The 14,703-nt window shown below is 47.7% G+C and overlaps 1 protein-coding gene across 2 annotated transcripts in view; it reads left to right on the forward strand.

Moving 5' to 3' along the window:
• CSF3R (colony stimulating factor 3 receptor) overlaps nucleotides 1-13,928 on the forward strand; it is a 30,630-nt gene extending 16,702 nt beyond the window's left edge. For both annotated transcript variants that reach the window (XM_035120696.3, XM_035120695.3), the window contains exons 7-16: nucleotides 2,468-2,639; nucleotides 4,057-4,139; nucleotides 4,849-5,062; nucleotides 6,141-6,350; nucleotides 6,585-6,686; nucleotides 7,651-7,797; nucleotides 9,099-9,239; nucleotides 10,609-10,699; nucleotides 11,545-11,626; nucleotides 12,310-13,928. In XM_035120696.3, coding sequence (XP_034976587.3) covers nucleotides 2,468-2,639; nucleotides 4,057-4,139; nucleotides 4,849-5,062; nucleotides 6,141-6,350; nucleotides 6,585-6,686; nucleotides 7,651-7,797; nucleotides 9,099-9,239; nucleotides 10,609-10,699; nucleotides 11,545-11,626; nucleotides 12,310-12,825 — 1,758 coding nt within the window. In that variant the 3' untranslated portion in view covers nucleotides 12,826-13,928. The remainder of the gene's footprint in view (nucleotides 1-2,467; nucleotides 2,640-4,056; nucleotides 4,140-4,848; nucleotides 5,063-6,140; nucleotides 6,351-6,584; nucleotides 6,687-7,650; nucleotides 7,798-9,098; nucleotides 9,240-10,608; nucleotides 10,700-11,544; nucleotides 11,627-12,309) is intronic.
• Nucleotides 13,929-14,703: the final 775 nt, after the last annotated feature.

Below are 14,703 nucleotides of genomic sequence, written 5' to 3' on the forward strand. Positions count from 1 at the left end.
TTGAACTCTGAGTCATGATTCACAGCTTGGAAGTTTGGACAGCCAATCATGTTGGGAGTGGGAGTGGCCCAGGCTTTCAGGAATGTACCGGTATATAAGCAGTTGCTTTGCCCCTGTTTCCCTGTTATGTAGTTCAGTAAAGGTTCTTGCTGTTATTGCTGTGCCTTGCCTCCTGGGAACCCACCTACACTTCAAGTATCTCTTCCAAACAGGGAGCCTGGAGATCGAAGCAGGCCTCCCCCTGCTGCACACACACCCAGCTCCATTGTTGAAGGGGGTTCCTAGCTCTCATTCAAGGGCTGAAGGGGCTTCCTAGCTGTCATTCAAGGGCAGCTTTTTGATGCAAGAGAAAGCTTACCCCCAACCCCCAGGACGTGCTTGGCTTTGCTGTTAACCCCTTGATGGCTGTTTTATTTACTCATTTATTCCTATATTTACCAACCCGAAAGCACAATAAAGGTAAAGGTAAAGGGACCCCTGACCATTAGGTCCAGTCGTGACCGACTCTGGGGTTGCGCGCTCATCTCGCATTATTGGCCGAGGGAGCCGGCGTACAGCTTCCAGGTCATGTGGCCAGCATGACAAAGCCGCTTCTGGCAAACCAGAGCAGCACATGGAAACGCCGTTTACCTTCCCGCTGTAGCGGTTCCTATTTATCTACTTGCATTTTGACGTGCTTTCGAACTGCTAGGTTGGCAGGAGCTGGGACCAAGCAACGGGAGCTCACCCCGTCACAGGGATTCGAACCGCCGACCTTCTGATCAGCAAGCCCTAGGCTCAGTGGTTTAACCACAGCGCCACCTAACAGGGTATTAATTCATACTGTATGCAAAGCAAACAAACCATAAATAATCAGAGGAAGAAATGCTGGCACATCAATATAAATCAAGGCATATTTCCCAAGCTGTCGTGGATGGCAGATGCTGAGCTTCTAAGAAGCATAGGAAATAAAGTCCCACCAGGTGACACAGAAGTGTTCTGAATCCTCCAGCCCCCTGGAAGCATGCAGCTTATGTGCATCCCTTCCCCCCCCAAAAAATAACCCCAAATATATGAAGTCCATAAGTTCTTATACCAAAAAGACGAATGTAGATTTCTCAGGGTTTTCCATTGCTGGGCGCTTGGATCCTAGCTGCCGATAGCATCCATGTCAAAAGTTCTTGGAGCAGCAGGTTTTCATGTTGTCCCTCCACATATTCAGTAATGATAGTTGTGGGGAGACCTGAACAGATGATTTAATAATTTTAGGTATTTCTTGACACGCTTGAGACCAGAATAATGACAAGATGGAAGAATACCTGTTCTCCTTTGCTCCTGTCCTGTGTCACATCCATCATCCCTAAAACACACACACAGCACCTGGTCCCTTATCTTCACACTTCTTTCCCAGGCTGTTCCCTGGCAACCAGCAAGCCAGGGGCTCATCAGCTTCGTGTTGGCCCTGCCAGCTTCTATTGCTGCTTTTTCTTTTGCTCCAGTGGTAGCCCTGCTGTTCAAATAAGCAAATGTGCAACTGAGCTATTTTTCCTCCAGGTCAGCTCACCCACAATTAGCTACGATTGGTCATCCTGCCAAGCACAGCCTGGTTTGGGGCTTGCAGTAGTCCAGTTCCCCTGCTACTGAAGCATCAAGGGTGCAAGTCACTCATCTTTGCTGGTGCTCTCTTTCCATACCTTAATCAGTGATGTCTGAGACAGCCTTTGCCAATCAGATGCCCTCCAGATGTTCCAAACTACAGCTCTCATCAACACTAGCCATGGCAGCCATTCTGGACTGCAACCATCACCAGCCCAAGCCAATAGAGCCATTATGGACTATAATTCTCATCAGCCCAGCCAGCATGGCTGGGCTGGGAGAGGGCACAGAGTTGGTGAAGGCTGGGCTCTGAACACAGGGGTAAAGGAGGAATTCTATTCCATTCACTTTGAAAGCCAAATCTATTAATTTAGCACTTTCTGAAATGATATGAGAACTTTGAAATTTGCACATATCCGGATTTTGTGATGCAGTTCTCCGACCGACCATTGTTTACTAAAATGCATTTATTAGGGGAAAGTGTTAATTACAAAGAATATATTGGTGAAAACAACAAAGAAAAATGCTTTATTTTAGGGGAAAGTGCTTACAAAGTGTGTACGTTACTCAAAACTGCAGACAGAAAGTGCGTTTAGTAGGATAAATTTGCACTCTTAACACTTAAGGATTTCCAAAAAGTTTTTTTACTTTTAGGCACAGATTGCTGCAGAGCTGCTGCATTCAGATTGGGAAAATGAGAAAGGGAGAGAAGTGAACCTGGCAGATCCTTCCACCCCTACACCCAAGGGGCCAATGGCACAGCAGCCTTGGACGATTGGCTGTTATTCTTTGTAGAATTGTAGAGGTGGAAGGGGCCCAGAGTATCACCCAGTCCAAGCCCCTGCAATACAGGAATCACAGCTCATTCTCATTCTCGCTTTTTAACCCCCAGGTCCACAATATCACCAACCCCACCTGGGAAAGGCAGGTAGTATGGCGTGTGCGGCGCTGCGGCTTCCTCTTTGGGACCCTCTACCACTTCCAGATGCGCTGCCAGAAATTTGGTGGAGCCGGCTACTGGAGTGACTGGAGTCCAATGATGAACTTCACCACACATGAGAAAGGTGGGTGGAATGGAGGGGCAGTTTCTTCCGAAATCCTGTGGCCCTGTTGTCAAGGGGGAAGCAGGACAGGGGGCTAGTCCAGAGCCCCTCCTAAGCTCTCAACTGGGAAGCTCATCCAGATAAGAAACCAGCAGTTCCTCCGTTCCCTGTGCTGTTGAAGGGTTTTGTGTGAGCCAGGAGCATAGCTGTCAAGTTTCCCCTTTCCTCGTGAGGAAGCATATTCAGCATAAGGGAATTTCCCTTAAAAAAAAGGGAGAACTTGACAGCTATGGCCAGGAGGAGTCGCTGGGAGGCAGCCTCAGAACCGATCCAGCCTCAAACCATGCAGGATGAGGAGGGAAAGAGTTTATCTGCCCACGCTTTCATACAGCTGTTCTGTGCAAGAGCATTTTCAAAAATAAAAGGACTGCCAAGGTGCCTCCAGCAACAACCATTGAAAAACAACAGGCAACCTTCTTTCCTTTGGGCTGACAGAAACAAAATGGAAGTCAGGGGTGTCGTGATAGGCAGCACCCAGGAAAGGATCACTTTACACCACACGTGTAAAAAAAAAAAACCCAGCCACCCACACAAGGCGGTTCAGTGTACCCACAGTCAGGTAACTTGCGATTTTGTATTATTATTGTTGTTGTTTTTGTTGCTGCTGCTGTTGTTGTTAATAATAATAATATCCTGCCATTTTTTTCAGATCAGTACTCAAGGCACAAATTAAAACAACACAGATAAAATACGGAAGGCTAAAAACATACAAAATATAAGAGTTTACTTTCGAACAATTATCTTCCATATGTTTTAGACTTCCGTATTTATTTTATCTGTGTTGTTTCAATTTGTGCCTTGAGTACTGATCTGACAAAAGGGCAGGATATTATTATTAATAATAACAATAACTAATAGAATTAATACAATATAAAAAACCAGCTCTGTTAAAATACAGATAATAAAATAGCACAGCAGTATTAAAAGCTATTGAAAAATAGTCAGTTCCCAAAGGCCTATTGGAATAAAAAGGTATTCAACTGCCAGTAGAAGGACTACAAGGAAGGAGCCAGTCTAGCGTCTCTAGGGAAGGAGTTTGAGAGTATGGGAGCAGCCACCAAGAAGCCCCTCCCCCACATCCCCACCAAGTGTGCCTATGATGGTGTTGGGACTAAGAAAAAGGTCTCCCCCAAAGATCTCAAAACCCAGGGAAGGTTTGTATGAGAGAATATGGCCCTTCAGACAGCCTGGGCCTATACTGAATTTTCTTCCCATGGATGGGAAAATCCAAATTTAGCAGTGGTGGGAGTGTGGGCTGCCACTTTAATGAGGATATGATGTGAACCCTACCACCACAAAAACAACAGAGACACAAGCAACTTCAAATTCACATTAAACTCCAGTGCAGATGGACCCAAAGCCTCTTTTTCTCTTCCAGCGCCTTCAGGAGAGCTTGATGTCTGGTGGAAAGTGAAGGCCAGGGAGGCAGAGGCAAGAACTGAAGTGCAGCTGTTGTGGAAGGTGAGGGACGGGGGACTACATTGCAGACCTCAAGGCCAACCAACTTCCCGCAACCTGGTGCCTTCCAGATGTTTTGGACTACAACTCACATCAGCTCCAACCTGACCATTCCAAGACATCTGGAGGGCACCAGCTTGTGCAAGGCAAGAAGCCCTCATGAGATTTGTGTCTTGCAATCTTAGGAGGCATCATCATAAGGTGCAAGAGGCTAATCCAGGGTCTTCTTCTCCCACCCATGTTGGATATAATGTGCACTTTTGATTCATTCATTAAGCAAGCAACCCTTTACTGTAAAGTGGGCAGCAAGAGGCTGCCTTTATCAAGAAATGTTGGGAGATTCAGGTCAGATAAATGAAAGGACTTCGTCACACAGCTAAACATAGTTAAACCATGCAACTCGCTGCTACAGGATGCAGTGATAGCCACCAAATTTTATGGCTTTAAAAGAGGATTAGACTAATTCATGGAGGAGAGGGCTGTCAATGGCTATTAGCCATGATGACTCTGCTCTGCCTCCATAGTTGGAGGCAGCAATGCTTCTGAATACTGGAAACCACAGGAGGGGAGAAGGCTCTTGTGTTTGAATCCTGCTTGTGGGTTTCCCATTGGGGCATCTGGCTGGCCACTGTGAGAAAAAGATTCTGGACTAGACGGGCCATGGGCCTGATCCAGCAGGCACTTCTTATGTTCTTCTGTTCTTATTGTGCAGCCAATGAAACCCAATGAGGCCCATGGGGAAATCTTGGGTTACATGGCCACCCTCAGCACCCGGCGGCACAGTGGAGAGCCATCGCCACTGTGCAACACCTCTGAGATGTGCTGCACTTTCTCACTTCCACTTGGAACCCAGAAGATTTATCTTATGGCCTACAATGCCAGAGGCTCATCTCAGCCCACTGAAATCTACTTGTCTGAGAAGAAAGGTAGGGGCCTCCTCAATCTGGTGACAGCTCTCCTGCAAAGAGTCACTTTTACACACCACTTGCAATGTATTCACTTTCTCAAGAATATGAGCATATTCACTGCCAGCTGCAGGATTTTTGGGTTTCCCTCTCCAGAAGTCTCGGGGATTGATTTTTCTGTGTGCCACAGGTTTCTGGTTTTTTTCCATCCTGGATATTCACCACTGTTCTACTGCTTGCCATCCATACTAGTGGATGCAACTTGACCGAGGGTATCAGGGCGGGTGCACAAGCCCCTCACCTCAATTGCTCCTCTCTCTCTCTCCATTCGCTACCTTCTCTTTGGGGAAAACACGCAGGTATTTCTGTACCTATCCAAAGATAGGTACAGGATGGGAGAAATGGGCAAAAGGGGGTTGTGCTTTGGATTTTTAAAATTAAAAAAAAGCTTATACTGAGGTCTTGCATAGGTCTTCCATGACTAAGAAACAACAATGATAAAGAGGTCAGTTACCATCTCCAAGTACATATATGTACTGTGTGGAGATCTTATAGAATCATAGAATTGTTGAGTTGGAAGGGAGCCAAAGGGTCCTTTAGTCTAACCTTCTGCAACGCAGGAGTCACAATCGGCAGATAGTCATCCAACCTCTGCTTAAAACCTCCAAGAGTCCGCCGCCTTTCTGACCGTGAGAGCCGTTTGAAAGTGGAATAAACTACCCCAAGAGTTAGAATCATAGAATTGTAAAGTTGAATGGGATCTGATAATCATCTAGACCAACCCCTGCAATTTCAAGAATCACAGCTGAAGAATCCCTGACTTCCAACCTCTGCTAAAAAAATTTCCAGCGAAGGGGAGTCCACCACCTTCCAAGGGAGTCTCCTTTTGCTGGAGGCTTTTAAGCAGAGGTTGGATGGCCATCTGTCAGGGGTTCTTTAGCTGTGATTCTGACATTGCAGGAGGTTGGACTAATGACCCTTGGGGTCATTTGCATCACTTTGATTCTATGATTCCCACCCTCATCACCATGTTGCCTTCCTATACTCTCTTGCCTATAATTCTAACCATCTCCCCTGCATCTTCTGATACTGTCCATAGGTCAAGCCGTGCCCAAGTTCCAGGCCTCCCCTCACAACGAGACAAGCATCTGGGTGCACTGGGATCCCCCAGGGACACCAGCCAAGGGCTACATCATCGAGTGGCACAGCATGACCTCGGTGGAAGACTCATCTGACGGCAATCACGGTCACAACAACATGGCATGGACCAAAGTGCAGAGTGGCACCATCACACATGCTCTGATCCAAGGTGAGAGGGAGAGAGAGGGCTGTAGCCCTTTCACCCATTGGAAGAGCCACTTGGGAGACAGAGGTGGGCTGCCCATTAGTGGGGTAGGAGAGCTGAGAGTCCCTCCGCACTCTTTTCTGTGAAATGGGTACCTATCATCCCAAATTGTTCTTCAGGCCCAGTGACAAGCTCACCTTCTGATGTTCTGGCTGCCGTTCTCACATCCACGGACAACCTTCCCCTTCTCTCTTTCAGAAAACGTGAAACCTTTTCAGCGCTACAACATCTCCATCTACCCACTCTACAAGGACAGAGTGGGGATGCCCCAGTGGTTGGAAGTTTACACCAGGCAGAAAGGTATAGCCTCCCCCTGCTTCTGCTCAGTTGCCATCATCTGGGGATGCGCATAAAACTGTCTTCCTTCCAACAAAACTGTCCTCGTTTGGCATCTTGGGAACCATCCAGACTGATGTGGGTAGTTGCAGGGGGGAGGTTCTTTTCTGCAGCATGTAATTGATACAATAATAATGCATTAGTGGTGGATTTATGTTGGACCATCCACATGCCATTCTGCTTTATCAGTTGTGCTGCAGAGCTTCACCAGTGTTACCATATTATTGCCATCTGGAGGCAGGGGGGAACTCTTGTGCTATTGTGCAACAAAAGCCAGGCAAGCCCCACCCCCTAGTATGCACTGATTAGAAATGAGGCAGTAAGTCTGCCCCAAAGAGTACTGGAATCGCTTATAACTGCCCTGATACCATCATGAGCACACAGACATGCATCAGAGCAAAGACATCTCTGGAGATGTCTTGGAGAATTTTTTTTCCAGATATTCACGCCCCACAACTTAATTTCCAAAATTATAAATTCCCATGCTATTATTCAGGTTAACCCTAACCCTTTTTGGATGCCACTTCTTCCTCTGATGGGGTTAGGGGGTGGGTGCCTGTGGGTGTACAGTGGTGCTGGAAAGATACTCTGCACATCTTCAAGCACTATCTTTCTGAGTTGTAGAGCTAAGAGCAGTTTCCAGGGATGACTCCTAGCAAGCCTTGGTCCAGATTGCCTTTCTCAGGGTGGATTCACACCATGTGATTAAAGCACACCCAATGTGCATTTAAAGTGCCTAACCTCTCCCAAAAGAATCCTGGGAACTGTAGTTTTCCCCTCCCTCACAGAGCTGGGACTCAAACTACCATTCCCGGGATTCTTTATTAGGGCCTTCTGCCCTAATAAAACCCATCAGTCCCCCTGCAGCCTCCTGGCGACCCTGGTCTGCTGGTGGCAATAGTAATAACCCCCCTTTTCCCCTCTGCAGCTCCATCTGACACCCCCAAACTCCACCCTGGGAGTATCAGTAAGTCCACAGCTCAGCTTCACTGGGAACCCATCCCAGTTGAAAAGCGGCATGGCTTCATCACCAACTACACCATTTTCTGGAACGGCACCAATGAGGACCTGAACAGTGAGTCACACCCATACATTCAGCCCCTCCCAGTTGTGTCATTTCACATCCCCCCAGCAAAGGGTGGGAAGACCCTGAATTGTCCAGCCAGTGGACAAAGAGAACTCAAGTTGGGCTGGAAGAAGGAATCTGTGTTGCTGTCCAGATGGCTGGGTGTCCAACTTCACCTCTGGTCAACAGGCCTGGAGGTGTATTGGATTTCTTCAGTAGCCCCACCATTATGATGTTTAAGACAACTTTACCTGGGGCTTATCCACACTTACCTGTCCTCCGCTCTTTCCAGGCAAGCTCCATGTCCAAAGTTCTTTGTTTTTGCTCCGGAGCTACTATTGTTTCCTCTGATTGAGTGCTAAAGAGCAGGTTTTTTGTGGGAAAGCTCTGGGGGGCAGGGGATGCTCAGACACAGAGCTTTTAAACACAGACCTGTGCCTGGAATGAGTGGGGCAAGAGATAAGTGTGGATAATTCCTTGGTCATAGCACCAGCCTATAAATCACCCAGGCTAATAATGAGGCTTTCCCTTACCCTTTATGCATGCGTAGAAATTAAATCACGTTGGGCTCGTGCACACATCTGTTTGTTTCTAGTCATGGATTTGATAGGTTCTATTTCTGTTTTTTTGTTTTTTTGTCCTGCCACTTTCCTCAGAAAAGCCCACTGTTTACTGCTCAGTTGGAACAAACGTCAATCGGGTTTGCTGCAGATCGGCATTCGTTCTGATTCAGCAATAAACGGCGGGTTTTCATGGGGAAAGCAGTGAGACAAAAAAAAGAAACCTCTTGGACCCGTGGCTAGAAATCTCCGGACAAATGGAAGAAATTGTGGGGGGAACAGAAGTGTGGGTGAACCAGTTCTTGGAGGGAAAGCGTGCCTGCATTGTGAGAGCTGGATGTCTGATTCAGTGAAGAACAGGGTGCCTACTTACTATCGGGCTACATACCTCAAGAGTGAGATTTCCCCGCACAATCTCGACACATTATACAGCAGATTCTCCTCACTACATCCTTTCACAATCTCTTCTATACCTTTCTATATCCCTTCACATGTAGGCTGCCTATCAAAGCATATAGTGCTATAACTTCCACTGCATAGGGTTTTGTATAATTTCTAAAACCTACTGGGCCAGAACAACATGAGCTGTGTTGGTAAAATTTACGGTGACACCAGCTTTCATAGGTTAGACTAGAGGCCACATTGTCCGAAGCGTTGCCAGGTGGCCTTTTGTCAAATCCACCCACCCTCTGGCCTCAGAGCCCCCTGCCTCAGCTACACTTTCATGGCTGCCTTTTGCCTTTTGCCTAGGTGCTGTCGTGAACTCGTCAGTCGACACCTTCACCATCGTGGGCCTCTGGCCTTCCAGAATGTACAGGGTGCACATCATGGCCTCAACAGTGGGTGGGAGCACCAACGGTACCATCCTCACATTCTATACCAAGGCGATTGGTAAGGAGAACCATAGGACGGAGGGTGAGGCTGGGTTCATGGGGGCGGTGGGCTGTCCCCATGCTCTGCCTCCACACTTGGGGGTAGCAATGCTTCTGAATACCAGTTGCTGGAAACCCCAGGAGGGGAGAGGGCTCTTGGGCTCAGGTCCTGCTTGGGGGTTCCACATTAGGGGATCTGGGTAGCCAGTGGGAGAACAGGATGCTGGACTAGAGGGGCCATGGGCCTGATCCAGTGGCTCTTGTTAAGTTATTATGTTTTCAGCTGCATTTGGGTGAGCAAACACCTCAAAAAGTTTGGGAGGTGGAAGCAGATGTCCAGGTAGGTGGGGCAAAGTAGGGGTTTCTTAAAAAAACAACTTGCAGTTTTCTGGACTGTCCTTTAAATAAATAAATAAAGATTTGTCTTTTCTGCAGATAATGGCCTCTCACTGCAGCAAGGAGGCCACTTCTGCCACTGTCACTGCACACATGCTCACAGTGAGGCAGCAAATACCTCTGGAAATGATGGCCTGTGAAGGGACAGCCATCTTTCTTTCTATTTAGCTGTGATTCCCGCATTGCAAGGGGTTGGGCTAGATGATGTTTGGGAACCTTCTCTACAATGACAGCATTTGGTTCTATCACTTTACACTTTTTTTGGTAGGTAGTACAACAAAGGCTTAGGGGCAGACATACTTTGTTCTGTATCAGGTCCCGGGATGGTGAGCACACTGTCGCATTCTGCTGCTATTCAGGGCGTTTGCTGCCCCCATTTTGAACATGTGTGTGCTGATCATGGTAGCAGCTTGGAGTGGCTATTATCTCCAACCCCCACCAAAAAAGTCATTTTTTAAATAATAAAAAAGGCAGATAACGTGGTGTCATGGTTAGAGTGTCAGGTTAGGACCTGGGGGACCAGGGTTCTAGTCCCACTTGGCTCTGAAGCTATGGGCCAGTTCATGCTGGGGGAAGCTTACTTGTATTCTGCCATTATCTCACCCAAACCTACCTCACAGGGTTGTTCAGAGGAGAAAATGGAGGGGAGGGGAACTATATATGCCACCTCAAGCTCCTTGGAGGAAAGGTGGGGTATAAATGTAATAAACAAACAAACAAAAGTTTCGAAAGGAACATCCACCAGAATTCTTTGCCCCATCCACCCAGACATCCCTGAAGTCATCTGCAGTGCCACGTGTGAAATGGCTGCATTGTGGCTCACATCAGCAAGGCACTTGAGGCTGTAGCCAGCAAATGATGCCCATGCAAGGCTGAAGAAGTCCACATGCACCCCATTCTCCACTCTCTCCTCCAGCCCCAAATGCGGAAGGTCCTCTTGACATGCCACCACTATCACCTTTGCATACTCCTCTGTGATCTCTCTCTTCCAGATGACATGGACCTCCCCTTTGTCTACATGCTGATTGGGCTCCTCTTGCTGGCGATTATTGTCCTGGTCATCTGTTTCCAGAAGAGTAAGAGGTGAGTTTAGGGAGGAGCTGCAGAACTCATCCTGCTTGTCATCTCTGAGAGCAGATGAGATAACATAGTTGTTGCCCAGATGGCCTCAGATGGGAAGTGAGGTATTTGCAGGAGGAGGAGGAAAGCAAGAGACCAGGGCTTGGCATGTTAGTAGGGAAGAAGCAGGGAATGAGCATGAAAGCAAAGGACAAGGAGAAAGAATGAGTCAGGACTCAAAGTAGGGAAGGAAGGATCAGTCAATTTCAGTTATTTAGGTTTCTCATTTTCCCAGTCTTAAATTCAGTTCTCCACATTTTGCAGCAATTTGCAGTTTTTTTAAAAAAAATCCTCATTTAGGTTCTTCAGCATTTTAATATGAATTTCTCCTAACAAACATATTTTATACATTCTTTTGACTGATATACACATTTGTGCAAGAATATAATGCATTTATGTATCTTAATTTCACTAAAATATTCATTTTTATGTGAGCTTTTTATGCACTTTTGTGAACATTGTTTGAGTGGATACCTACATCACAAAATTCAGATAAGTGTGGATTTCGAAGGATGGAGATTTCCTATGCAGTTGATGTTGCTCTATTTGGATTTCAAAGCATAGTGAAGATCAGGATTTAGGGAGGGGAAAGTGTGGGACGACAGTAGTTGGAGGGGGTGGGACAATGGGGAATTAAAGGAGTTCACAGTCCACATTAACCCGGGCCCTTGGTGGTTGAATGGGAATCAGGCTGACACAACGAAAGCTGTAACATCCTGCCTTTCGTGGGATGTCCAGCCAGCCTAAACACTTGCCTCCTGGGATGTTGTTCCTCGAGTCTCACCAAATCTTTCTCTCGTGACCCACAGGATGAAAACCCAGTTTTGGCCCAGCGTCCCTGACCCAGCCAACAGCAGCCTTGGCAGATGGGCACCAGCCATTCTGCAAGAAGTAAATGTAGTGGGGGTGGAGTCTCTTTGGCTTGGCTTGCTGCCCCTCCTATTCCTCCCCTACCTGCACAGCTCTTTTAGAATACTGACCCACATTTTACACATATCCCACCTGCAGTGTAAGTCATGGGCAGGTGGCCCAGCTGGGAACAATGGGCAGCCCATCTGCCCTGACCCACCCTGAGTTCTGCACATCACAAGCCCCACATCACATAGTGGCCACAGCTAGATATCAGCACATATTGACCCCAGAGGTCAGCAGCCACAGGCCAGGGACGTTTGAGGACATGGGCTTTGTTGGCTCAGGTCAGCCTTTGCCACCCTCCTGTCTTCAAGCCGAATTGGACCACAACTTCCATAAGCTGCAGCCAGCACTAGCAACAGCATTATATGGCTATGCTGATGGGAGTGGAAGTCCAAAGTGTCCAGAGGGCACCAGGTTGGAAACAGCTGGTCCAGATGAATACATAGATGAATCCAAGATTATTGGAGTTTTCTAGCTATGAGTTTTCTAGCTATAACACTGCAAAGCCTTCATGTTCAGAGATCATCTGATGCTGAGGCCTCACCGGGGATGGTTATTCCACCTCAAGGGATGATGGGCCTTTCCTCTCACCCAACCGGGGGGGGTGACCTGTACTGTGGCCATTAGCTGTTAACTTGACCTCCTGCCTTCTTCCCCAGGAGATCCTCCAGGCTCCAAAGTTGTGCAAGCTCAGCCCTGTTGTTGTTTCGGCCATCTTGGTGATTGAAGCGGATGAGAAAAAATGCCTTTCCTGTGGGAAGGGGGATCCCGCCAAGGCCCTGGAGGATGGGCCAATGACAGCCTCCTTGGAATCTTATGTGGGCGATGCTGAGACCACTCTGCCAGCCAGTGACCCAACGCCAGCCCCTTATGTAAACAGCCCGGAGTCTGTCCAGTACGCAAAGGTGTTTGTGGACAGCTACTGCAGCCAACAGAAGGCCTCGCCCAGTTTCTACATGCGCTCCAACTCCACACAGCCCCTCCTAAGCGACAGGACGCCCAGCCCAAAGCCCTACGAGAACCTGTGGTTTCACGGTGACCATCCAAACAGAGAGCTCGACTATAATTGTCAGGAGGATGCCGTTTTCCTGGACAGGGCCCTGTTAGATTTCCCGTTGCTCCAGGGCCTCAAAATCACTGGGGATGAAGACCTGAGCAACTTCCGAAAACTCTAGAACCTGGTTGAGAGGGGGGAGCATCAAACTGGAGCTGCTTGCGACTTCTTGCATTCTTCTCCTCCTCCTTCAATGGAGGAAGCACTGAATTATTCCAGCTAAATATCCAGCCACCTAGATTTTGTGTCATCCTCTAGAGAGACTAAGAAAGTGGAGCGGATGTTGGGGTGGTGTTCCCTGAGTGATGCCTTTTGCTCCCCTTTAGGGGAAGGGGTTATCTCAGTGGGAGAACATCTGCTTTGCATGCAGAAGGTCAGTATAAGGCAGCTTCCTCCATTTTGAACCAAGAAGATACAGAACTGAAAGGAGCCCTGCCTTGGGTTCCTTCCCCTTTTTGTAACTGTGGTCCCCTATTCAACCCCTGTTGATGGCCTCGTGCTGCCCCCTGCTCCTGTTGCCCTGGACCTGCATGGATGACCCACCTCCCACGCACCTACCAGTACCAAGCACCTGCAAATGGAGACTCCCCTCTCTTCCCCATGTGGCATGGTCTCCGGGGTTCACAAAAGCTGGGGCAGCCCAGACCTAAAGGCAAACTCCCTGGGCTGGCCCCATTTCTGGGGACGTCTGCCTCTGCTGTGCAAAGGTCTTGGGGAAAGAAGGAGCAGCCATGGATAAGCTGCAGAAAGCACAGTGCCAGCTGGATGAGAGCCACAATCCAGAACCTCCCAAGGTGGGGAGGAGGGAAAGGAAGAGGCATGAGAAAAAGAGCATCCCAAGAAACTCACGATCATCAGTCCTATTTGTTTACTAAAAGCCATCGCAGTCATCACAAAAATGCAAAAGGGCAGGCAGGGTACATGCTAGCATAAAGTCGTGTTGTGCAAAGGAAATGTGTTGCTCCTTCTATGGCAGGAAACAAGGGTGCCCACAAAATGTCAATTTTTGCCTGAAAGGGTTTGGAGGGAAAACCAAGGAGCAGCTTGGAGAATCGAGACTGGAAACAGGTTTTTCCCTGTTTAGCACAGCCTGAGCAGGAAGTCAAAGGGGATCAATGTTCCCAGGAGGAGGGTTGGGAACACCAATGTGTTTATACCCACTGCTGCTGTTTATTTATCATGTACTGTATATGGAACATTGCAAATTAAAGGTGCTCCACAATTCTCCTTGTGTTCATCCTTGTTGTAATTCTTGCACTCTCCCCCTCCCGCAACACCCCTCATTCATATCATATGTAATGCAGGGATCGCAGACAAGAATTGGCTGCAGCCCCTACTCCATCTTTGTTGGGTGGAAAGTGAGTGTGTGATCTAGGAACTTTGGAAGATGCAGGTCTCATAGTTCTGCTGCAATCTGTGATGGTACACCAGGGGGTAGGGAGCAGGGGGAGCTACATCTATTATTTTCTAACTTGCCCTTCAGATTCTGCCAGTGCAACTGCAAGCCAACCCAACAGAGCCCCAAAGAAGAAGAGTGGAATCAAAGTGTGCTCCACTTCAGGGCACTTTGAAAGGTCACAGGTGCTGGCCAGGAACATAGCTGCCAAGTTTTCCCTTTTCTCGCGAGGAAGCCTATTCAGCATAAGGGAAAATCCCTTTGAAAAAGGGATAACTTGGCAGCTATGGCCAGGAAGCATAAACCCGCTTGCTCAGATCACATGCAAACCTTTAAGGAAGCTGTAGTCCTCCAGAAGGGATGGGGGAGAAATTTGGTTTGCATTTAAAGGTGACACTGCCATATTTGTACTTCCCGAAACAATATGCAATTTGAAAAACAGCTATCCTCCAACCAAGCAAGTATTACAAAAATATTAGTATTCAAAAAATTACTTTAAAAAGTGGTTGAAAACACAACAGCACAAAAGAAATACAAAAAAATGTAAGTCAAAACCCAGGAAAGCTTGGCCAGACACATACATTTTAAAAGGCGTTTAAAAGA

The sequence above is a fragment of the Zootoca vivipara genome, chromosome 6, assembly GCF_965207765.1.
Source record: "Zootoca vivipara chromosome 6, rZooViv2.hap1.1, whole genome shotgun sequence".
Taxonomy (NCBI): Eukaryota; Metazoa; Chordata; class Lepidosauria; order Squamata; family Lacertidae; genus Zootoca; species Zootoca vivipara.